Source organism: Chaetodon trifascialis, chromosome 4, assembly GCF_039877785.1.
Source record: "Chaetodon trifascialis isolate fChaTrf1 chromosome 4, fChaTrf1.hap1, whole genome shotgun sequence".
NCBI classification, from domain to species: Eukaryota; Metazoa; Chordata; class Actinopteri; order Chaetodontiformes; family Chaetodontidae; genus Chaetodon; species Chaetodon trifascialis.
The window spans coordinates 29709736-29735300 of record NC_092059.1 but is presented as its reverse complement, the minus strand read 5'-3'; the positions used below and the strand labels follow the sequence as shown (position 1 = coordinate 29735300).

General features: G+C 40.4%; 2 protein-coding genes across 3 annotated transcripts in view; one reads left to right on the top strand and one right to left on the bottom strand.

The window, feature by feature from the left end:
• Positions 1 to 3552, top strand: part of arhgap39 (Rho GTPase activating protein 39) — a 136343-nt gene extending 132791 nt beyond the window's left edge. Inside the window, exons 9-11 of the mRNA XM_070961034.1 lie at positions 879 to 970; positions 1250 to 1419; positions 2100 to 3552. Of these exons, the coding sequence (XP_070817135.1) occupies positions 879 to 970; positions 1250 to 1419; positions 2100 to 2294 (457 nt within the window). The 3' untranslated portion in view covers positions 2295 to 3552. The remainder of the gene's footprint in view (positions 1 to 878; positions 971 to 1249; positions 1420 to 2099) is intronic.
• A 5586-nt stretch (positions 3553 to 9138) lies between these two features.
• lrrc41 (leucine rich repeat containing 41) lies at positions 9139 to 21996 on the bottom strand. Of its 2 annotated transcripts, none has more exons than XM_070961087.1 (10): positions 21707 to 21996; positions 21188 to 21274; positions 21040 to 21098; positions 20147 to 20951; positions 19399 to 19635; positions 18477 to 18641; positions 17315 to 17413; positions 14765 to 14893; positions 11272 to 11344; positions 9139 to 10301 (listed from the first exon to the last, which is right to left on the bottom strand). In XM_070961087.1, the coding sequence occupies exons 1-10, from the start codon at positions 21822 to 21824 to the stop codon at positions 10082 to 10084; spliced, it is 1992 nt and encodes a 663-aa protein (XP_070817188.1). In that variant the 5' UTR covers positions 21825 to 21996; the 3' UTR covers positions 9139 to 10081. The 2 variants fall into 2 exon arrangements, with proteins under 2 accessions (XP_070817188.1, XP_070817187.1); XM_070961086.1 differs by having other exon boundaries at positions 9491 to 10301; positions 18477 to 18644; positions 21707 to 21954.
• Positions 21997 to 25565: the final 3569 nt, after the last annotated feature.

The following is a 25565-nucleotide window of genomic DNA, read 5'->3' as shown; positions in this document are numbered from 1 at the left end:
ATGAATGTGAGGAATGCTCACCTCTGATCCAAACTAGTAAATCCACTAATAAATCTCTCTTCATTTTCCTCACGGTAGAGTTCTGCTGGCTCTGTCATATTGTCCAGCAGTGTGCAAGCATGGAATAAGAAGAAGTTTAGTTTTAATGTAATTTCTTTTTGATCACATACTATCTTGGAAGCATATTAACGGTTTTGTCCATGCAGTTGTGATTACAGAGAGGGAGTGCTGGTCTGATTATTACTGTGGCTGTACATTGTGTCATTAGAAGAAATGGTCATCTGCATTCATGCTATCTGTATTGTAGTTTTTGTTGTGTTTGGTGTTGTCTGCCTTTCCTGTGCCATTCAAATTTTGTAGCCACACACAAGCAATATAAAGGAAACATGATGTGGAAGACAAAAACCAGTCAGACAACAGCTAAAACAATGATGACTCCTGTCAGCCCACGGCTTGTAAGGCTGTTCTGTTAACTAACTGTCCAATGTTTGATTGGTGCATCCAGTGCTCCATGCACTGATGTACAGCAGAACACTTGGCAGTGAGAGTGAACCAAAACAGAATAGTTGTGGGTGCGACGGCTAAAGAATGAGCTGAAACTCACTATAAAGAGCTTCAGATTCAAGTGATAATTCTCTCTAGGTTTATCACTATAAGGGACACGTTTCACTTTGCCACATTATGATAAAAATATTGATTAGAACTGAACCACTCAGCTTCAGTTCTCTCAGTTTTAACCTTTGCCATCCAGCTGTCCAGCAGGATTTTATGTTTATACACAACAACAATGTAGAAACCAGGGCACAAAGAAATAAAGATGAGAGTGAGACTGGAAAAACTAGGGCCAGTGTAACCAGCCTGTGACCTTTGACCTGCAGGGTACCAGGGGACATAGATGAAGTCAATGCCCTCAAGCTGCAAGTGGATCAGTGGAAAATCCCCACAGGACTTGAAGACCCACACATCCCAGGTTAACGCACACACACGCACATGCACGCACACACGCACACACACGCACGCACGCATGCACGCACGCACACACACACACACACTGTTGGAGAATGCTGCTTAACACAAATGAATTCTGTCATGTACAGGAAGTTAGTGTCGTGGACGTGAGGAGATTAAACTCACTCACTCAGTCTTGCACAAACTAACTGTAGCACAAACAAGATGATGCACATGCAGTCAGAGCAGAACAAAATAATGCTCTCATGAGCTCACCCTGTCTTTGTCTCCGTGTCCCCAGCGTCTCTGCTGAAGCTCTGGTACCGGGAACTGGAGGAGCCACTGATCCCTCATGAGTTTTATGAGGAGTGTATTAATCACTATGACAACCCAGAGGCAGCTGTCAATGTGGTGCTGGGTCTGCCACACATCAACAAACTGGTGCTCTGCTACCTCATCCGCTTTCTACAGGTGATACACGCACTCACACAGTCTCCCACAACCTACACTAAATCCAAAAGCAAATGTAATCCTTTAAAGCCAGGTCACAGCCTGACACTAACATCTCACTCACTAATACACCTGTATATTGGCTGATTGCCTCTTCTGTTAGTGGCTGTTGCTGATGACTTTTTAAATGTAAAATTTAAATTCCACTCAGCACCATTGCACTGCGGTGGATGCAGAAATCTCAGAGACAGACATCTCAAAATCTCAACAAGTAAAACCAAAATTATCTGTTTTGGCAATGTAGATGGAAGGAGATGGGAAATATGTTTTGGGAGTTTTTGTACTCGCCCTGCGATTGGCTAGCGACCGGTCCAGGGTGTACCCCGCCTCCCGCCCGTTGACAGCCGAGATAGGCTCCGGCCCCCCCGTGACCCCGAAGGGGATAAGCGGCATAGAAAATGGATGGATGGATGGAGTTTTTGTAATCACTGGTATAATCTTTCAGTTGTGGTTGTTGCCATGCCACCAGTAGCAGTATCTCACAGCTATGACAGTTCTTAAAGAGACACATATGCAAAACCATGTTTTTTTCCTTGGTGGTAGCTTGAACATTACCTCAGATAGCTTTAAAAAGGCTGTAAACTGCCATAATCAGACTAGAGGCAACCTTTAGCATATTCATCTATATGTTGTATGTGCAGGTATTTGCCCAGCCAGCCAATGTCGCCATCACTAAGATGGATGTGAACAACCTGGCCATGGTCATGGCACCCAACTGTCTGCGCTGCCAGTCTGACGACCCCAGGGTGATCTTTGAGAACACCCGTAAGGAGATGTCCTTCATCCGGGTGCTCATCCAGCGGCTGGACACAAGCTTCATGGATGGAATCCTATAGCCCCCCCCCACGCGCACACACACACACACACACACACACACACACACACACACACACACACACACACACACACACACACACACACACACACACACACACACACACACACACACACACACACACACACCAGCCTCCCCTATGTGCCCTTTAACCCCCTCCAACAGGCCCTCACACCCCCCCAGCACAGAAACATACATACACACATGAACACCTTGCCTCTCCATGTTAACTTTTCTGGAAGTAACAAAAACTGCCTTGTTTTGAGTTTGTTTGATGTACATTTTGAGTTGAACCAGCTGTTTTTTTCTATTTCTGTAGATGTAGTCCTTTAACTGACATTTACATACAGAAAACACCAGTATTGGAGCTCCAAGGTTTTCATATAACAGTACTGTGTGTGCCTTCACATACATTAATACAGTATACACATACAGTATGATGGAATTAGCAGGGATCTCATCATTTTGTTGGATTCATATGTTAGTTTCACTGGCACACTCAGAGTTCAGGACCTCAAGGGTCCATTTTAAATCCTTATTTGAACTGATTTGTCTCTTTGTTTTCCCTTGCTTAAGCACACATACCCAGTCATATACAAATGGACACACACACACACACACACACACACACACACACACACACACACACACACACACACACACACACACACACACACACACACACACACACACACACACCAGTCTTGCCCCAGGATTCCACCCTCTGCAGTGTACAATACCATCTAATGCAAAGCAAGAATTATCACTGAGATGAATGATATACACACATATTCTCCCACAGGTGTGAAACCTAACTGTACCATTGCATCAGTACTTTATCAGATCGATCCTGAAGGATTTCTTCCTCAGACACCTCGTGGTATGGTGAAGCTGTGTCCAGCATTGTTTTGACTCACAGCAACCGATCCATGTTTTACACTGCCACAACTTGGAGCTGAGAACTCAACATAGAGGCTCTTCACTCCTTCATTTGTGATCTTGCATCTAGATGGCAAACTTGTGCTGTCTCAATGCGTCAGAAACCATGACACAAAACATTTGGGTGAAATCACAACTTCATTCTATTAGTCAAATGTTGCCTGCCAGCAACCTGACTTAAAGCAAGTGTAGCTGTAAAGGAAGACACTGATAAGGTCATTGCTCTTTGGTCCATTTAGGAAGAGGGACCAAGTGTGTGCACATCCAGGCAAAAATATTCATGTGCAAGATGAAAAATAAATATATAAAATCACTGCAGGGTGCAAAGAAGAAAGGCCTGCACAGAAATAGGTTCATTCTCTTTTAGAGGCAACATTTTGATCTACAAGATTCTTCCTCACACAAGAGTCAAAGGAAAAACAGGCATTTCATGTAGAGGCACGAATCAACTCATGCTGGTCAGCAAGCAGCAGGGACAAACATACGCCACAAGGTGGTGATCGCAATACTACGCCAGAAAATCTTTTTTCAAAGTACAACACTAATCTGACAGCACCTGAAAACACAGATGTGAACAAGTTGCTGGAAAAGAAGACAAGTATCAAGTTATCCATTCATTTCCAAACAGATGACACAGAGGATTAGAAATTCAAATGTAAACAGGCAGGCAGAACGGGTTCAGCTAAGCACAGAACTCATAGACAAAGGTCTGTGTGGGAGAGAAAAGAAATGTACACAACCTATCAATGATGGATAACAAATTTCATTCAGAGGAGGGAACTGTATCACACCCCAAGGAAAATTGTGATCGCCATCTTCTGGTATTTGTACCTGCTGCTTGCTGACCAACATGTGGTGGTGATTTGAGCTGATTACTGCCTCCACGGGAAATGCCTGTTTTCGTTGACACTTATTAAGATTTTATTGATAGAAGCATGGCCTCTGAAAGAGAATTCAGGTATTCATCTGGAGCCTAACAGTGTGCAGACCTTTCTCCTCTAGGCCTCTTTTGGCCACTTAGCTGTCAAGTGAAGAGAACATGGACACTAAATCACCTCCAACATTTCCTCTATGCTGGGTTCATAGACACATTAGCTTTGTTTGTACATGCTATAAGTGTTAAGTGAAGGGAATACACCATACTGAACCCATTTTTTTTTTTTCAATCAAAGTGGGCTGTCACTCATCCTTCACTGTGTCAGGACCACAAGTGACATTTTTCAGGGTATCTGCTGATCAGAGTTATTAAATTTAGTTACTCTCCAAGAAAAACCTTAGAAGATAAATATAAGTTTTAAATTTAGTTTACAAAAATCGATTGTAGTCTTGTGCAAGGGTCTTTTTTTTCTTGCCTGCTCTGGGCAGTAATGACGGCTGGCTCTCTGAAGACATTGCAGCAGTGGATTGTGGTGCAGGACGCTGTCCAATCCTTTGTTGCAGAGTTTCTGTCAGCGGCATCACACAAGGAGCAAGAGCTGCTAGCTGCAGTAGCTCAGAAATGTGTTGTCTCTTAATGGGAATGTTTTTGGTAACTATTTGTTCTGAGGTACACATATCCTCCATTAAGGGCTGCATGGTGGCGCAGCAGGTAGTGCACGTGCCTCACAGAAGGAGGTCGCCGGTTCGATCGCCGGGTCGGGCGGGGCCTTTCTGTGTGAAGTTTGCATGTTCTTTCCGTGCATGCGTGGGTTCTCTCCGGGCACTCCGGCTTCCTCCCACAGACCAATAACATGCTCATTAGGTTGATTGGTGACTCTAAATTGCCCTTAGGTGTGAGTGTGAATGGTTGTTTGTCTTACATGTGGCCCTGCGATCGACTGGCGACCGGTCCAGGATGTACCCCGCCTCTCGCCCGTTGACAGCTGAGATAGGCTCCAGCCCCCCCGCAACCCCAAAAGGGATAGGTGGTATAGAAAATGGATGGATGGATGGATATCCTCCATTAACTTGTTGCTTATTAGCATGCATATTAGTATCATATTAGCTCTTTTTTAGTTATTATAAGGCACTTAATTTGTTTTATTCTGCATAACCATAATCCATAACTTCTTGGCCATTAATTTATTAACTGCTTATTGATAGTAAATAAGGAAGTTGTTGAACATGAATTATGGCCTTAGTAGCACTAACCCCCAGAATGAGGCATTAATAAGTCCATTGCGATGACTAATAAAGATCCTATATGCTACTAATATGCATGTAAACAAGCTAATTAATGATGAATATGTGTGCCATAATATAAAGTATCACCACATACTTCACTGGTTAATTCATCTATTCTTTTACTTAAATGAATATTGCTGGGAAATGGTGACAAACAATTGATATAACAATCAATAATTCAAGGCCCTACTGTTTTTCTATCATATTTCCATACTTTGGCTGTATTGGTCATAAAACTGCTCTTAAATTGCATTCTGTGTGATGTTAAGAGGGGCTTAAAAAGGATGAACTTTGTGAGCCCTGCAGAAACCCTGACCATAGGTCCATAAATGTTAGAGGCATGCTAACACCTTTTACATACTTCATTTTAAACTGTATGTAGTACTCTCCTTAATATTAGTACATACAACAAAATGAAGACTTTGGAAACATCTATACACTGTTCTGTTTATAGTCTCCATGCGGACAGTTCAACATAGACCATACTGATTGGCAGAAGTCTCAGTACTAAAACCTCATGTTTGCAAGTCCAATGCTCAAACTTAATCATACAAACTACAATACACTGTCTTCAAGTGTTCAATGTCATTTGAGTGTTGAAAACTCACTTGTCTCTGACTAATTTTAAGTCAGTATCTCCCACTTGGCAACAAGAACTTCAGAAGTGTCATTAAAACTGACAATTGCATCTACATAAAATCCACTATGAACACAAGACTATGTATTGTGTATTAACACAATACAGGTTGACTGGGCTGGAGTAATGTGTGAATGCTTCTAAATCACAATGATGGGAGGTTTTCCTTTGTTCTCTCCATTCAGCTATGTTTGCCATGGATGCAGCATTCCTCTGCTAAAAGTCTGCCCTATGCTAACAATGAGCCAATCTGGAGTGCCACCAGTCGCAAATGGCAATTATGGGGTAATGGTAGATGCAAAAAGCGTGCAACAGTAAGACAAACAGAGACGAGTCATGAGGTCATCAAACTGACTTAATGATGCGGACAAATCTAAATTTTGGTAGTATTTGCCGATGCTAGCCATCATCACTGTAGCAGACAAACTCTTGAGTGTACTAAATTGAACAACAGTGTGTTTTTTACTGGAGTCAGTGATCTACAGGATAGGGGGATTTTGGTGTCCATATTCCAATCACTTAACACATGTGTGGGCAGTCATGTCAAATGGAAGACCACTTCAGTTCCTCCTGACTGACATACTGACTCTGGCCTTGGTTTATGGCATGTGTTTGCCTATCCGTGGTTTTAACATGCAAACTGATCTCGCAACAATCTTTAGCATCAGGTAATCATAAAGTAATTTGGTCATGTCTGTCTTCTCACCTGCCTGAGCCCATGGGCAGCAGATACAATAGTGTGGATGATCGCAGCACTGCCAATAAGGTCCCATCCATGATGTTTAAACACAGCACAGCATGCTCATGCTTCCTGAGAGAGATTTGAAAAGTGCCAGTTCTCTCACAGAACCCCACAACCCCACCCTCCTATTCCACCTGACCTACCACTGAGCCCCAGCAGGCCTTTCTGCTCACTAATGAATTGTGAATGTGTCTACCCATGTGCTTATCTATCTTTGTTTACAAAATGTTCCCGTCTCTTGCATCTATATGGTCTTTGTCGAAAAGAAAGTACTTTTAATTGTATTCATTTGAAATTTTTGTTGTATTTAGCAGAATTTGTTTTAACCCATTCTTTTTATATGATTTAATTTATTGATATTTATTTGAGATTTCCTTAATGCCTTCTTGAAATATTGTACTGTAGGCTCCAGTGTGTGTGTTTTTGTTACAGCACATGTGTGTATGTGTATGATTGCATGGATGTGCGATTGAGTAGGTCACATACGTATGACTTGTGTAAATCCTACTGTTATCAGTTTCACTCGTTTGGGCATTTTTTTGTGACACAACTGAAAGGATGATTGTGAATGCTCCATGGAGACCTACACACGACCCATCCTGGGAAACACACTAACTTCCACCTTATAGGTCCACGCCCAAATGAACCTTTTTCTTTATGAAGAGACTGTGATGATTGTCACTGTGTGTGTGATGTGCATCTCACTCACTCTGACATACACGCTCCACATAGATAATGTGTACATTGACACTGTACAGACTATGTAAAAATAAGTATATAGAGAAACAAGAGGAAAAAGCACCATGTGTAACAGTGGAAATTTGCTGTGGAAGTTAATGTAACAGGGTGGGGGGTTGTTCGATTTTTCTTTTCTTTTTAAAGTCTTGTTAAAAGTGTAAATTTTCCTCTCAATTATAGAGGTCAAAAGTGGCAATTTAATCTCTTAACATGTATTCAAGTACCAGAAAGTGTTTTCAAGCCCCGACATCTGTAACTGTAGGTCTGATTCATACTCAGAAAAGAAGTGATTTGTTTGGAGGAAAAGTTTGACTTTTGGACTGGGCAAACCAAAAAAATGTTCTTTGATGCATCACTGAGAGTAGAGGCTGAAGAGGTCAGCCATCATTGTACAGTAGCTGCATCACCATGTATCACTACTCCATGCAGCACACAGTCTGAGCAGAGAGACAGGTCGTTGGAATCTAGAATATGACCACCTGAGATCAACCACCCATTCTTATACTCAAACAAGCGGCTGAATGCAACAAAGACATGAACATTAACGTCTTACTGGCAATCAGCACAGGGCTGTGACTGTTTCAAAGGTGGTGTGTAGGGTCTAACCCAGTCATCTCAAAACATTTTTTAACAGCAAATTGGATAGTGTGGCAATACTACATGTGAGAATTTAACTGATGCTTAACTATATTCATGTAATCTACTAGCTAATCTACACAAAAAGACCCATGAGATGATCAGTGGGATTTCCTTTTGTCTTCACATGAAGAAGTCAGCAAGCATTTGCCAGATTCAGGCAAGTGAAAGTTTGACACACACTCTGAGAAGATGGTGTGTCATCCTAAATATCTCTGTCCATGTCCGAAGAAGAGAGGGTCGCACTCAGCAATACATTGTTTAATTAGTCCACTCGCTCAGCCAGGCAGATGAGCAAGTGGACTAATTAAACAATGCATTGCTGAGTGCGACCCTCTCTTCTTTGGACATTAAATGAACAGTCTCCATTTTTAGGGAAATGTACTTGTTTGCTGACTGAAGTTCAAAATAAATGTCATCTGAACTTGCCTCAAGGCTAAGTGTTTTTACCGGTTCTGAGTGGCCACACAGGCTGAAAATGAGCAAGCTGAGTATCTTGCTATCATATAGGACGAGACACAAGGAGTCGAATAAAAAGAGATAAGTGTTTACTTCCAGTGGCTGCACGCTGGATCAAGTCCTGTCCTCAGGTCAGCTTTGACCACTGTTCCAACTCTACACAAAACCCAGGTGATCAATATATGAATGGGTGACTAGCAACATACAATGTGTGAACTACACTACACTACACCATCTGCAACTGTCAATACATTAAGCTTCTTGGCAAGTGGACAAATGTCACTTAAAATTACTCAGAACAAACTTGTCCTTCATTTGACAACTGACTTCTTTGTGAGTTATGAATATTGCCAAATGTTTCAATTTTATTTCCTGTTACACTAATTAGTAAATGAGATGCCAGTCCAGGCTGAAATGTTGCGGCAGTGTGTACGAGTGTGTATGTTGTGTGTGTTTGTGAGAGTGTCTTTGTTTTATGTAAGAGATGGTTGTAGACAGACCCAACAAATCAACCAGTTAGCATGCAGACATAGGGTCTTCACTCTCTTTGACTTGAATTTACTAAAATATGAAAATATACAAGGACAACAAACTGAATTTACAGAACGTAAGCGATACATTATTTAGCTTAAAAAAAAAACACTAAGAAAAAGATTAAACTCTTTTAAATCAATTTTTCTGATTGTTTTTTGTACTTGGTTCCTACTAATGATGAATTGGTAGTCGGTGTCGATGCTGTTCGTCTAATGTAAAGAAAATGTCACTGAACAGGTCTGAGAGAGCAGCTGTGAAGCTACTCTTTACCTTGACGTCAATCCTCCAGGTTTTTCAGTTGTATGTTAATGTCCACTGTCACTCACACTCAGTCCAAGGGAAGACTCTGGAAGTGTAACGGACGTTGGTTTAATAAATGATTCAAATGTAAACACATGATGTTCTTTTACTTTCCAGCTGTCTCACTGTACACTCAGATTCACAAAGAACATATTAAACATTATATTTAAGAGATGGAACATACAAAGAACTAATGAAGTGTGTCATACAGCTAATTACAAAATAGTTTGTTCGATTAAAGTTATGATAAACAAAAAAATCTAAATTTCAATAAACATTATTAGAACTTGCACAATATCATCCACTTATCTGCTGTCCATATGTATGCTGAGCACACTGTATGTCCACATACTCACATGGTGCACTATACATCACAATTCAGACAGAATGGAAGCTGTGTATTTAGACATACTGCAAATATAACTGTTAAGAACAATATTGCATCAAATGGGCAGTGGAGAGGTGACTCATGCTGCAAGTGTGCACTGAAAACTCAGTGAAATCTTCTGAGCTGAAATTAAACTCACCACAGTCCTAAGTAAGTAAGTAAGTAAGTAAGTAACTAACTAACTAACTAACTATTTACAGCCACTTTTTGCTCCTCCAGGTAATATCTGGAAACTTGTTCCTCTAGCTATGTTCACATATTGCTGATGTGGTCTGCCATTGTGTCAGTGGATATCCATCCTTCAAACAGTAGAACACAGAATGGACGTAGCCCCTTCATGGCAGCATTCCATGTGTCGGGGTCTCGATCCCCTGGGTTCTTCCTGAGGTCAAGGGTCAGGTGATGTGGGGGATGATGTCTCTTCAATCTCTCAGCGAACTCCATCAGCTCAGAAGGTTGAATGAAGTTGGAACTGTTGAGGACAAAAGGCAGCACATGGAAATTATGATATAATGTTAAACACAAAAACCTGACTGTACACTGAATACAAGAGGTGGAAGTTATGAATAAGGTCGTGCATTCAAAATGTCACTGAACTAAAATCACAGAAGCACTATCAGCAAAATACACTGTAAGTATAAAAAGTAAAAGAAATTATTAAGCAGAACAGGATATCTTATTATTGGCTTATTGTCACTGATTCTTTAACATGTAAGGAGCATGGGAATGTACGTGACCAAGGTGGAGTGAATTTCTAACTCATTTCTATACTGTTTGGTACTCAAACGTTTAATCATGCATCATGTCTTACAAGCTACTCATTTGATATGTAAAATCTAAAATCTGCAAAGTAACTATTAATGTACAATAAATGAAGTAAAAACTGTAATACATCCCTATGAAATATAGTACTATAAAGTAGCATTAAATTGAAATACTTTAGTAAGTGCCTCAAAACTGCACTCAAGTACAGCATGTATGTGAATGTAATTACTTTTTACCACAGCTGAACACACAGCTTGTTAGGAGGAGGTTCTAACAAGCAAAACAGAATGTTATTCTCAACATTTTATAGTAGGCTACAGTATGGCTACAGGCTATGACTGCTGCTGACAGCTTGGAAACTATGTAAGGATGGTGGGAGGATGAAGTATGGCTCACAGTGGATTTTCATACAGAATGCATAACAGGTTTTCAGGACAATGGATTTTGTTGGAATGGCAATTTCATTCCCAATGATTCCTAATGAAGTCTTTATTGGGACAATGCAATCTAGTTTCTGAGTAGTGAGTTTTTTCTTTTTTCCTGCATGCTTTGCACAATACTGTGTGTCATTTACTGAAGAATATTTGGAAATCAAATCTACAATTTACATCCAGACTCCAGAATACCAGAGAGGTGCTGAAGTGTGAGGCAGCATTGCTGCTGTCTGCAGCTCCTACCTGAGGTCCAGCCGATTCACTGAGCTCGCTGAGCCTCCGGAGAACAGCTCCGCCAGCACACACACATTCTTGGCTGTTGATACAGGCCATCAAATTACTTTACACAGTGGAAACATTTGCTTTTGAAACTATGCATGAGTTAGAGACTCACAGACACACAGAACACAGATAACACAGATACAAGTCACCTTTCTGTTGAGACTGTACACAAAAATACTGCTATACAGAGAAACATTAGCATTAGCTGTTTCTATCCACCTGATGAATATGGAAGTCCAATATTCTCCTTTTAGCTCCAACTCCTGGAAAAAATATAAAATAATACTGTATTCCCAAACATTTTGAGAATAGTCTCAAAGAGCTCCTAAGTTAGCCTAAACATTTCTAATGAGGACTCCCAGCTTACGAGTGATGAAGTAGAATTCTCAGAGCAAGAAAGAGCCAGAAAGTGTTACCTAAGTGAGGAGGTGCAATAAATTATTTTAAAATATGCACTCTTGGGGATAATGGACAATGGCTCATCGTTCACCAGTTTCTGTGATTCCTGCATTACAGCAGTATAGCTTTGGGTTGGAGATGTGAACTAATTTTTAATGAAATCATACACAAACATTATCCCTGCATGATCTCCATCAGTAGTGTTTAACTCACTGTTGTTCAGCGATTGGAGCCATTTCTCCTCTTTCTCATTCCACCATTTTTTCCTCTGCTGAAGAAACTCTTAAAAGTCCTCCTTCCTCCTCCTAGCAGTTTTTCACCTTCACCTTTCACCAGGAGCTCTCTTCAGGGCTAAGATGATTTGTGAATAACTTTTATCTTCACCAGGATCTAATCTCAAGTGTGAGGGGAAATTCATAATTCCAGTCTGTCAGCGGTTTGGGGTTTTTCACAGCGTTCAGCCACCTGGTGCTGCAGGAAACATGGTTGATGAGAGCAGTGAGACTAAACAAAACAGCCAAGTTGCTGGAAAACCAAAATGCCAAGCTGAGGGAAACCACAAAGTTGGTCATATTTTCTTGATGGAACTACGACGGCCACCTTTCATATTATACACAGTCATGTGATCTTTTTTTTTTTTTTATAACCGCTTTAACGTAGACTAAACCCAGTTTAACTCAGGCTGAGCTGCGAGGGGACAGGGACTTGATAGATTTGGTCTTGCAGTGTGTTGTTGCAGTTGGGCTGATCTGCTGTTGTGTGAAGACAATCTCAACAGAAAATTTATTCTGGTTAATGACGAACCACTTTGTTATAGCTGATGAATTATCAGCGCCATGGCCGATTATGAATGACAGTCAGGCGTCTCTACCTGTGTAGTTTGACATGCTATCTGACAGTCATGCAATATCTGCGACGTCCCACAACATCCTGACAAAAAGTCTAGCATGTCAGAATATTTTGTCGACACACCTAGTGTGACATTTCCCACATCGTGTTCCTTAGTGTTGACCAATGAGGAGCTCTCTCCAGAGCACATTCAGGTAAACACTGTGAAGAGGATGAGGAGGGATGCTGAGGTTGCTGCTGTCAGGTACACAACGAAACAGAAGAAAGTGCTACCCATACTGTCCTCTCTGTGCCACCCAGGAGCGCATCAACAGCTGTTTTGTCTTTCTTAGCGTGTTCTTTTTGCATCACACACAACACTCCTGCCATCATGATTGACAGTTGCTTCACCTGCTTCCCAAATGACCAATGAACTCACGTGTGATCATGAAATGGCTTGCTGTGACTCAGACTCAGGTCCTAGCATAAGAGTATTTTGTAGAATTTCTTGGATGGATAAAATGTTTTAAGATACTCTCAGCACACTGCTGAGTCAAAAGTCAACATGATTTAGTACAGCGATGGAACAACCACAGTGTGCTGACAGGAAACGTTTGAAATTTGGAGGTGATATTTAGGTCAAATTTTAAATGAATACACGATAATTCAACTTCCATTTGCATTTTCAGTGACCACATTAAAATAAAAGTGACAGTAACATAAGACATTTAATTTTCAAAGACTTATCCTGCTCTAAATTCAAATTGAAATTCAACAAGGGAAACAGCGACCATTTCCATATCAACATGCTCTAAAGAGGACAAAATGAAAATGTCATTGTCAACTTGAAGATTCTCTCTCAGACTAGAGCATTTTATCAAGCTATATAAAATACAATTCTACTCCTACCCAATTTCAAACTGCAAATGAAATACTATTACTTAATATGGTGATATGGAGGATCTTCCTTTGGCTGTGCATTCTCTCCAACAATGAAGCCACCACGTGACAGAGGGCAGAGGCACAGGCAGGTGGCAGTATGCAAGCAGATGAAAGAACACCCAGCAATTGACCTGTCACTGCTATTCAACCACTGCATTGTGCTTAGAAGTGAAGCAACAATAGAGAAAAAAAGAAATAATACTAAAAGCAATAAAAATGTGCAGCTGGTATACCAGTTTCATCACTGTCACAGGTGTCATGTTCTGGGCCGAAATGAATTTTGGAATAAAGTCATTACTGTGACAAAAGTTTAAAAAAAAAAAAATGGAGTAACATCCAGCAACTACTGTTTTCCTTGCTGTAACACTGACTCCAGCAACATGAAGACAGAAGTCTTCATTGACTCTCACCATCCGAGGAACTAAGTGACTCTGTGAATTAACTTGTCCCGACAACAGCAAAAACAACAACAACAACAACAGCAAAACTCTTAAGCTATAATGTTATATCATTTTACTTCAGAATGCTTTGAAAGCCGACACAAAGCAGGGTTTGCTTCAAACTAAAGCTCAATGATGGATCAATACTAACCTCAGACTTAGAAGCTGTGCATTTTGCCATTTCTATGTTGCTTTATTTTGCTGGTTAATGTGAGCCACTGCCACCTATTGTAGCCCCACATGTTGGAGCAATGAGGGACAGTCAAGACAAAATATGTCAACAGTAAGCCTCATTTGAAACCAATTAAATAATAACCAGAGCAGTAGCTTGAATGTGAACTATTTTTCAAGTTGCTTTTAGTCTCGTCTCACATACACACATATTGTCTCACCTAACATCATCTCCAAACTTCACAATACAACTAGGGCTGGGCGATATGGCTGAAAACTCTATTGCAATATAAGTGTTTTATATTGGTCGATATCAATAATTATTGATATTTTTTATGACCTATTTAAAATAAGGACCAGGAGAAAAATACATTCAATTTAAACATTTTTATTTTAAATTGAACCTTCCTGATTATAATCTCCTCAGCTATCAAGGCAGAAAGGAAAGGAAATGTCAACACAACCATGGAAAACACTCAAATAATAAATGTAAAAAAAAGTGTAAAAATGTAAACAGAGAGAAACCTGAGAACTTTTTTTCTGCAGGTTTCGTGCAGAAAGTCACAACAATGCAGTTTGTGTCTTCTGTCAGCCCAGACTCTAGGACAAGAATTAGTACTGAGGTATCCGTGAATTGAATCTTGTTAGTGGAGAGATGTGAAGGATGTGCTTACCTAGCCGATTCTGAGCCAGGCTGAGTGTGTGCAGGGAAGGCACGGCCTTCAGAGCAGCCACCAGATGCTGCAAACTCTCCTCCTTGTTGCTCCACTTCTCAAGAAGACGGCAGTCATTAAAGCACAGCTCTGAGACAGGAAGAGGAAAAAGAGCAAGGCGTTCCATTCTGGCCTGGACTCAGAGCAAATTACAAGACATGGACTTTATTCACTGTGTGTGTGTGTGTGTGTGTGTGTGTGTGTGTGTGTGTGTGTGTGTGTGTGTGTGTGTGTGTGTGTGGACCTTTATTATTTATGTTGTGGTAGCATAAATCTGTCTACACAGTCACATCGTGGGTATTTTAGGGTGAAGACTTCTAATTGTAAGTCTACGTAATGTCCTCAAAAGTGTGTGTAAACAAATTCTAAAAAAAGGCAAACAGTACTACAGTACTGCTCAAGCAGATATGCTGCCATACACAGCTAAAATAATCATTAGGTCCTTGTAGAACAAATCTTTTCTTTTCTAGCCTCAAAAATGACAGCAAATGACTTCCCTTTAGGGCACACTCTGTTTAACCCCAAACCATTCTGTCATTAAATCTTTGAAATGATTCTTATATTTCAGCTTAAGTCAGAAAAAGGAAAGTCACTATTAAAGCAAAGTCGAACAAACCAAAGTAAAATAACATGGTGATAGAAAAAAAGCTGATCAGCCCAAAGACCACATCATCTAGCACCAAAGACATCATGGATGCTAGAACGAACTGAGACCTCTGACAGACATCACCGCCTTAGTCACTGCAAACAAACAGGCGACGGCGCTCATGAGCACTGATCTGTTTGTTTAGAGGCATGTTACCAGGAGTGGGATACAAAGGCTCTGAGAGAAGGCTTGATCCACATGGAATAACATCCAGATAATGGGGGGGGGGGGGGTAAATCAGTGGTAAATCTAAACTATGCCCACAAACCCTGAAAACTACTTCACCAAATTTAAAATTTAAATTTAAAATTTAAATAAATTTAAACATTTTAAATCTGCAGACAGGCCTCACATATTGCAACTTAGAAAAGTACAGGCATCATGGGCTATTCACAAGATTTGATCAGAAAATGTCAATATTTTAACAGAGGCCAACCACTGAGAATATTTTTGACTGGTTACACGTCGGTCTGTAAGTTAATTTGCACACACACACAAAATGTAATGCTCACCGGTCTGAAGCCATCACCCAGTTGTAGTGTTGTTTTTGGCGGCCTGTTGTAATTGTAGTCTTAGTCTAGTCTTTGTGTCAAGCTGTCATTTTAGTTTTTATTAGTTTTAGTTACGCTTAAACTCTTTTTAGTCAAGTTTCAGTCGACTAAAAGTCTGAGCATTTTAGTCTTATTTTAGTCAGAATTATTGGTGACTATTTTCATCTAGTTTTAGTCGATGAAAACTGATGACATTTTAGTCTAGTTTTAGTCAATGAAAATTGTAGTCTCTGCAATGCAATTCTATTTAACCAAGTCAATATAGTATCTAGTAGTAAAGATGAAACCAAAATTTTCTTTTAGTCAAACCCATTTCACAATTCAAACAAAGTGGTCTTATTATTATATTATTGTTACCTTATAGACTCAAGAATACATCCATTCCAGACACAAAGACGCTCTGATCTGAATTTACAACATATTTATTTTACCAACCAAAGCCGGCTGGCCGGCCATCGGTCCCGTTCTCTGTGTGGGTTGTCAGTCGTTAACGTTAAACTACCACAGCTGCATCTTCCAAATAATGCCGCAAGTGGGAACTAATGCTGTGACGTCGCCTGCGACTGCGCAGTGTGACCTGATGCAGCCCCTGATCGTGAAACATGGGAAACAGAAGTACTGCAAAATAATAATAACAATGCGACTAAACGAGACGAAAAAACATTAGAACATTTCGTCTCGTTTCGTTTTAGCAACGAAAATGAAGCGACATTTTAGCAAAGTTTCTATTTTGTAAACCACATTTAGTCTCGTTTTTATTCGTCAACGATATTGCATTATATATTTAATTATAGTTATCGTCACATGACCAGCATTTACGTTGCGTCTCGTCTCGTTTTCGTCACGTGATAAAGGTTCGTTGACGACGATATTTAGTCATAATTTTCATTGATGAAAGCAACTATACCCAGTTAATGTAAAGTATGACAAGCTGCCAATCAGGGGGCGAGGGACTCAAAGAGAGCCCATGTAGGTTGTGCCTGCACAGTATAAACCTGGAATCTGTGTGGAACAACTGACCTGTGCAGATGTCTTGCAGAATACAGAACATTAAATACCATGATGGTTTGTGATGTTTTTATTATGAATCAATCTCTGTAAAAAAAAACATTATATAAAAGTTATATTGTCCTGTGATGAAGCACTGGAGTGTAGGCATCTATTTGATTAGCAGGCAGAGCGAAGGGCATAGCCCGATGTGACATTTTGTTCTCATGTTAAATGTACCCATGAGTATACATACCAGAAAAGACTAATAAAAGGTGTTTGCATTGACAGCTCTCTTGCAGTCAGGAGTCACTCTCATTTTCTTACCTTCCAACTTGCAATCTTTCAGTAGATTTAGGATTTCAGGGAGACAATCAGACAGCTTCATATCCTCCAAGTTCAGGCTCCTCAAGAGGTGATTTGACTCTAAAAGGAGACCACATGTAATTACTGACAACACGTCAGAGAACACTTGGTTTAGAGCTTGAACTGAATTTGATAAAATGAATAACTTTGAGGTCTGGGCAGGCAGATATTTGGCTACTGCAGATATATCTGCATCTATGTTTACATCAGTTGATGAGTAACCAGAAACTGTTGTATTTAAATGCTAAACAAGGTTTTAGGTTTTTAGAAGTACTATCAGCTGATATATTGTTTTGAGATATTCAAAAAAAACAAACAAAAAAAAAACTATCAATATCAGTGCTGGCCCAAAAAACACTGGTTGAGCAATAATTTGGTTTACATGTGAACAGGATAGGCAGTATCAGTGTCTCAAAGGTCAGTAGTCAGTGAGAGGTTGCTCTCATTTTAATGGATCCTGTGAAAAGGCCAAAACAGTGTTAATATTACTCTCAATACTCTCTTCCCTCCCTGTCTGTGGTTCTCATCTCTAAGTCCAACGGTTCCTTCAAGATGCAAGTCTGAAAAAAAAACCAAAACAAAAAAAAACAAAACACAAATCTAGTAAATTTGCATTAGTAAAAAAGGCTCAGTAACAGCTGGACATTGCAGCTTTTAACAAACATTACACAAGAAAAAGGAAACAGTACATTTGTGAGGGATGTACGTGTGTCTCCATAGTAATGAATATCTCCCTGTGTTCACTGATGTGTTTTTAACAGACAGCAGTGGAGCTCCATGGCACAGAGGAATAAGATCTACTGTACAATACTTGTAAGTAGGACAGTTTCAATCTTGGTTTTGGTCCACAAAGAGGATAATTTGACAATTAAAAAAGTACTGAAGAAGACCACCAGTCTTATGCTTCAGCATGAACTTTTTAAAACTGTTTTACCAGTTCCTCTGTGAATTCGTCTCTCATAGAAAACAAGTTTAATTTCTTGTTTTTTCTTTTCTCAGACATCGTTTCTTTGCATCTTCATTCATTCATCTGTAGTTGTTTTATTGACTTTGATTGACCTGCAATCCTCTCTGGCCTGGAACTCAAACTGCAGTGAGCCCTTACAGTGACATGGCACATTACCTGAGAGAGTGGTGAGGAGTTGGCTTTGAGAGGAGCCAGTTGGTAACCTCATGCCGGCTACGTGAAATGAGGTCAGATGTGGAGAGCGTTTCAGCACAGACGTGATGAACTGCAGATCTGTTTGGAGCTCAGCTACTTTGACAGTCAATTTCTCCAGAGGCAGCTCTGCTGAAAGATTGGGAAGGTTGATTAGGTTGATTTAATGCAACCCTGATTCCCAAAAAGTTGGGACACTGTGTAAAACATAACCATAACAGAATGTGATAACTTGCTAATCCTTTTTGACATATATTCCATTGAAAACAGCACAAAGACAATATATTTAATGTTTGACCTCATTAGCTTCATGGATTTTTGGAAATATCTGTTGATTCCGAATATTGATGCAGCAACACATTTAAAGTTGGGACAGGAGAAACTAAAGACTGGGAAAGTTTGGAACATTCCACAGGTAGACAGGTTAGTTGGTAACAGGTGACAGTATCATGATTGGGTTTGAAAGGGGAGTCCTCAAAAGCCCCAGTCATTCATAAGCGAGGTTCACTACTTTGTGAACACATGATTGAATAAAGGATATTAAGGCATTAAATCAGAAACACAGCTCATTTATCACAGACTGCATTTTGTTTTATTTACGTTTCACACAGCATCCCCACTTTTTGGGATCCGGGTTGTACACAACACTGCTATAGAATTACTTCATGCAGTATTGTTCAGGACAACTCAGTCTCATTCTGCTGTACTGATCAATTTTGGACAAAGTCTAAAAGGAAAGTTTATGTTTAAAACAACTTTGGTCTCATTCCTGTAACTTAAGCTTTATTCTGTCTGTAAACTATGATAGACGGTTACAAAGAGCTGTACAATAATTAATCCTGCTCACTTCGAGTATCACATTATTTTGGTATAAGCTTCACAGTACCTGACATATCTGACTCAGCAGTCCTGGGATGCTGCGGTGAGAAGTGTGGTCCCCACATCACATTTTGGATTTCCACGTGCAGGGATGTCAAGTTGGGGCTTGCGTCCAGCAGGATCTCCATCAGCCCAGTGTATGGCAGGATGCTGATGCACAGATCAGTGAGGGAGCTGCGTGAGCTGTCAGACAGCTGCTTCAGGGCTCTGGCCAGGCCCAACACATCCGAGTCCTTGAAGGTCGCTACACAAAACATAACAACTATCATTCCTGCACAACACAACAAACGTATCCACTAGTGTTAGAACTATTCTCTGAAGGTGAAATAATCCCCGATTTCAGCTGGTCAACTGATTAAATAGTCATCATTTTTCAATATTCCATGGTTTTAAATTCATTTCTTTAAATTTTGCTGCAGTTAAATGTCAAAATTCAGAGGGCAACACTGACTGCCCATGTCCCTTCATTCCTCTTCATACTTTGGTGACATGTACAGTTCACCATGCAGAAAATATTTAATCCAATATAATGCATATATTGAATATGAATGAAATCCAGGACTTAGATCTGAAATTGAATTAGTGTTCAAAGAGCAAGCAAACGTTTTCCCTGTCTAAAGTCACATATGAAACGAAGCAGTAGTGCCTCACCATAAACTAAAACAGTGCAACAGTAAAGAGGAAACTGCAAGCTAGTAAAAATTAATGTATGACCACCCCCACAAACTTACTGTCACATTAATGAGCAAACTTACAAAAGCTGTGCAGTGTTAGAGAACGAAGGCAGAAAAACGTGGGCAGGGCAGAGCTCAGCACTCTCAGGGAATCAGATCCACACTGCCTGATCTCCAGACAATCAATCTGTCCCCATGGACAAGCCACTGCTGAGGGACCATCACATGGACTAAAGGTTTGGCAGAGAATGTGGGGGTCCACAGTGAGGTTTGCTTTTTGAGATTCCTCTTCCTCCGCAGACACAAAATCCAACTTAGAGCGTTTGCAAGGAGTGACTTCATCATCGTGAACTTCTGAAGTCCTGGTCTTCAGACCTGGACTACAACTGGGCCCGTCTGCACTGGCTGAAGCAGCTTGTGATGAACAGCTTGGCTTTTTGCTGTTCATTAGGTTCATCAGCTTGGGGTGTATATATTGAGATCCCCTTCCATGTAGGAGCCAGGCCAGTACGATGGGACACTGCACATGCACGACGAGTTCTTTAGCCACCCCGTGATCTAGCAGGCGATGGAGAACATACAATGCAGTTTGTGTCTTCCTCTTAGATAAATCAATGCACTGCGATACACCAACACTCCTGATACGCTTTTCCAGGAGGTTCAGGAGAGGCTGCTCCTCAGCAGTTAAGCCTTGAAGGCGCTTATGCAAGCTTGCACTGAGAAAGAAATGTCTGATACATTTAGCTGCAGCCAACAGGAAGGATGGGGTGTTTAAATTGGTGATGTTTTGTTTGACAAAGGGGTTTGTGAAGCTATAGAATACAAGAGTAAAAAGCATTCTCATAACTTTGTGCTTGGCCTCCTCTTCTGTGTGCAGGTCTATTACCTGAAACATAACACAGGAGACATATCACGTCTGGGTTTGATAAATGATCTGTTGATACACATGCGATTAATTTAGACATTTCACCTACATGATTAGGTCCACACATATCCTGCAGGATTCCAAGCCATCCAGAGAGAGTTGATATTCCTGAGAAGCAGAAACAAAAAATGAAATCATCTCTACAAACAAAGCCCAAATACACAACACCATCTTTATACTTCAACTTCATCTCTCACCTCTCTGGTTGAGGGAAGGCTGGAGCTCATCGAGCTGACACACAGTGAGATGAGGAAGAAGATCTCTTATGAGAGGCGATGGAAGATCTATGTTATGACACATTGGTTAGGACATTTTGAACACACACTCCCTCATAATGAGTAACGCAAACAGACAAACCCGCACTGTGGCTTCTATGATCGGATGGTGTTATGACACCAGAACAACACACATGTTAAAGAGCGCTGGATTTGAGAAATGAGACTGCAACATTATTCATTTCTACATGACACTCACAGTTGAGTAGAGCACCTCGAATGGTCACCATAAACATAACTTCAATCACTGAATGGAGTTCAGTGTATGTAGCTTTATCTCTACTTAGGGCTGTGGACGCTAACGCTGGTGACACGCTGCCTTCTGCTTTCAGCTACACCAGCTAGCACCATGTTTTCCATGACTGTTGAAATGAGCTCTTCGTTGTCGGCTCTCCATGGCTGAGAAAGTTATTTTATGGACACATTAACGTTAACACTTACCAAGAACAGCCTCAGTGCCCACAGCAGCAAAATGTTTCCGTACAGCTCGGAAACACACTTGCTTCAAATTCATCACCTTTGGGCTTCTCTGCGCTGCTATGCGGAATGTATCGCGCATTTTTTAGCATTTCTGCGTCGCATTTACAAACGTGGTTCTTAACGCTGCCATTAGCGCTCCACTGACAGGAGTCAATCCACGACAGATGAAGCTGTTGGTCGGTCTTCATTGCTGTTGCTCTTTGAATGTTGCGATTAAATGCTGTTGAAAAAAGACGACACGGTGCTTTGCCGCCACCAACTGGTGGGATGTTCTTCTTCTTCTTTACTGGGATGGCGGCCCACAACCAATAATGAAAGGTGCATGTCGCCACCTACTGTACCGTTTCTGAAAATGAAATCTGTTTCCTAGATTTCTAGAGAACCCTTCATACCTACAATTGTTTGTCCCCCTTCTCCAACACAGCTTTGATAGTCCACTCTCTTCCATCCGGTCCTTCAGTCTTTCTCTACATTGAACATACACCAATACACCTCAATGTTTTCCAGTGGCGGAATAGACTTTACAAGGGGTGGCCAGAGGGTGGGCAAGCCTGTATTAGGGGTCCATCTACTATAGGCCTAAAAAAGGAAAATACAGTGACATTATAACCTATTACTTAAGTAACATGCCATTTTCATGAGGCCAGCCTTAAAATTATTTTTGTTTGCCCGACCTCGACCTTTTTGTCCCCGAATTGCCAGATGTAGCTTTCGTAATTTATTTTCCCCGCTCTTCAAACAAAGTTAAAAATAATTAGCCTACGATGTATTAATTATATTTGAGGAAGTAGGCCTAGCCTATCACGAATATATACTGCCTACATACATCTACCTTCACAGGCTGTCAAGTCAAACGTATTGAGTGTGAGAGACAAACAATTGACAGATCCCACCTGCTCACACCTGCATGCATTTCATCACGCTAATTTTTTTTCTCCTCGCTTTCTCCAATGTGTGAAATATGCTAAGATTGTTAATGAGAGTTCAGCACGTAATCCTTGTTTCCATGACTTATGTAGTCTATAGGCCTAGTTTAGTTACCTGCGCGTCAACTATGTGGCTGCCTCTGTTGACCCAATAGTGCTCCTCTTTATCAATCACTAGATTAAGATAATGCTAATCTAGTGCCGCTGCATAGTTCTAAGATATCTATGGCTGCGTAGCTTCAGGCTAACGTTAGGTTAGACTAGCAGCTAGCTGCTAACTTTCATATTAGCCACTTGCAGATGGGCCAAAATCTCTCCTCAGAGATCACTTTATAATGTGATGTTATTGTGGTTATAGATGCGTTCCCATAATTAATTATTAAATAGCAAAATGCTGTATAGTAGAAGAACACATTTTATTGAAATATGTTACTCTAGTTATGTAAACCAAACATCATGCATGGGCAGCAACTTGTCCACAACAGAGTAATGTATGTGAGTGACTGAAGGTATTATTATCTGTGCTTCTTGCTGTTCTCTTTGGTGTCCCTGTAGAACCATTGGCATGTCCTGTTTTCCTTCCCACTGCTTTTATTTTCTGTTACAATCTACTACGGAAGAATCTTTGTCTCATTAAAACGTACTTTTTATGGTTCCTTTTACAAAAGTATCTGCTAAAAAGACCACACTTAGGCCAATAATTTAAGTTTGTGTTGGACTACAGTCAAAACATCTGGTCTATCCCAGGTCTCTGCAGCAATGTAGCCAGGCGGACAGAGAGCCATAATTCTGTTGAAGCATGTATTCCTTTAGTCCTCAGAAGTAACAAGATTCTTTAAAGAAAAAAATCTTCTCCTCACCTCCTGCCCTCAATAAGTACTAAATTAACTTCAAACACAGCTATTTAACCTGTCGCAGTTTTTAGAATTTTCTCCCATCGACCTTCAGCAAGTAATTTTGATAATTTTGTCCTTAAAATTTTCAGCCTGTATTTAAGACCCCTTCCCAAATAAGCGGCTTTAGGAAGTTTTACCCTTAATTGGCTGTTCTTTATTAGACATGATCAATCTGTCTTTATCAACAGGGTACGTACCACAGTCCTTTAAAGTATTTGTAATTAAACCTCCACTCAAAAAGCCTACTCTTGATCCAGGGGTTTTAGCCAACTACAGACTGATATCTAACCTCCCCTTTGTCTCAAAAACTCTTGAGAAAGCAGTTGCTAATCAGCTGTGTGACTTTCTGTGCAACAGTAGTTTTTTGAGGATTTCCAGTCAGGATTTAGAGTACATCATAGCACAGAGACAGCACTGGTTAAAGTTACAAATGACCTTTTAATTGCATCAGACAAAGGACTTACCTCCGTACTAGTCTTATCAGATCTTAGTGCTGCATTCGAGACCACTGACCATGGTATCCTATTGCTGAGACTGGAACATTTCATTGGCATTAAGGGAAGTGCGCTAAGCTGGTTTAAATCGTACTTTTCAGTTTGTACATATTAAAGCCAGTTATGGAGTTCCACAGGGTTCTATGCTTGAACCAATTCTATTCACCTGATATATGCTCCTTTTAGGGAACATTCTCTGGAAACTCTCATAAATTTTAATTGCTATGCAGATGATACCCAGCTATATTTATCAGGTATGCCAGATGAAACCAATCAAACTAAACTAAATATAACTAAACTCCAAGCAAGTCTTAAGGACATACAAACCTCGATGATCTGCAACCTTTTAACAAACTAAGACAAAACTGAAGTTATAGTAATTGGCCCTACACACCTTAGAAACTCACTTTATACATATTGTCCACACACAGATAGAGGCAATATGGGGTTCAGTGTCTTGCTCAACTGCAAATTGACATTTGGACAGGAGGAAGCAAGGATCAAGGCACAAAACCCAGACTTAATAGGCAACCTTTCTGAGCCATAGCTGCCACCCATCAATTATATAAGAATTGTTTTGCAATATTGTATATTATCTAATAATATACACTATATCAGCAGTAGTGATAGATGGGTTGAAGATTCTACTGATGTGCTTCTTCCTTGTATTGGCACCACCGGTTGCCACTATGCAGTACTTTAATATACTGGGATTTGTGTGTGTTGTGCTGTTAAAATATGCAAGATGGAATGTACATATCTAGCCTGCTGCTTTCAAAGGGCTGTAAAGAAACTAAACCCTCAAACATCCTACAATCAGGTGTGAATCACAGATGGGTGACAATAAGGCTGGGCGATAAAACGATAGCAATATGTCTCGCGATAGACACGTCATCAATATCAATAAAAAATGCGTTCGATAAAACATACTCGATAATTTTTTTTCTTCGTCGGAAGAAACCTGAAGTTGCTAAGCGAGGTTGGTTGCATGAACAAAGGCACTTGCTCTCAGGTAACCAAGCAACGTAGGGAGTAATCGCCATAGACATAATATACGTAGACACCTCATTACGTGCTGGAGCGTAATCCAGTGTCGCCGCCATATTGGGTGGGTCTCCGTTAGCACCAGAGCCAACCGAAGTCAACGTAAAGAGTGCAACTATGCCCCTTTTGTATTAATTTATTTTATTTTATTTAGCTTCCCAGCCCCGGTTACAAGCTTAACAGGGTAGTGTAAGACCCTGGAATGACCTGGAATTTTAAAGCTTACTTTTCCAGGCCTTATGGGAGCTTTGTATGTATGTATGTATGTATGTATGTATGTATGTATGTATGTATGTATGTATGTATGTATTAAAATCAGTGTATATCACAAACATCAGTAGTTTCAGTACAGGCTATTATGGAATCTCTGTCACCCTAAAGCTGTGAACAGTTGTTAAAATTTAGACATGTCAGGCCAGACGGTGTGTGTGTTTGTGTACGTGTGTGTGTTTGAAAGCAG

Excerpts from the sequence above, each read along its gene's own strand:
- lrrc41 (XM_070961086.1), bottom strand. The coding sequence starts at position 21,824 with ATGCGCGATACATTCCGCATAGCAGCGCAGAGAAGCCCAAAGGTGATG. Across the intron at positions 19,636-20,146 it reads TCTAACACTGCACAGCTTTT|CGACCTTCAAGGACTCGGAT; the intron begins GTAAGTTTGCTC and ends TGTTTTGTGTAG. Across the intron at positions 10,302-11,271 it reads GTGAATCGGCTGGACCTCAG|TTCCAACTTCATTCAACCTT; the intron begins GTAGGAGCTGCA and ends TGTCCTCAACAG.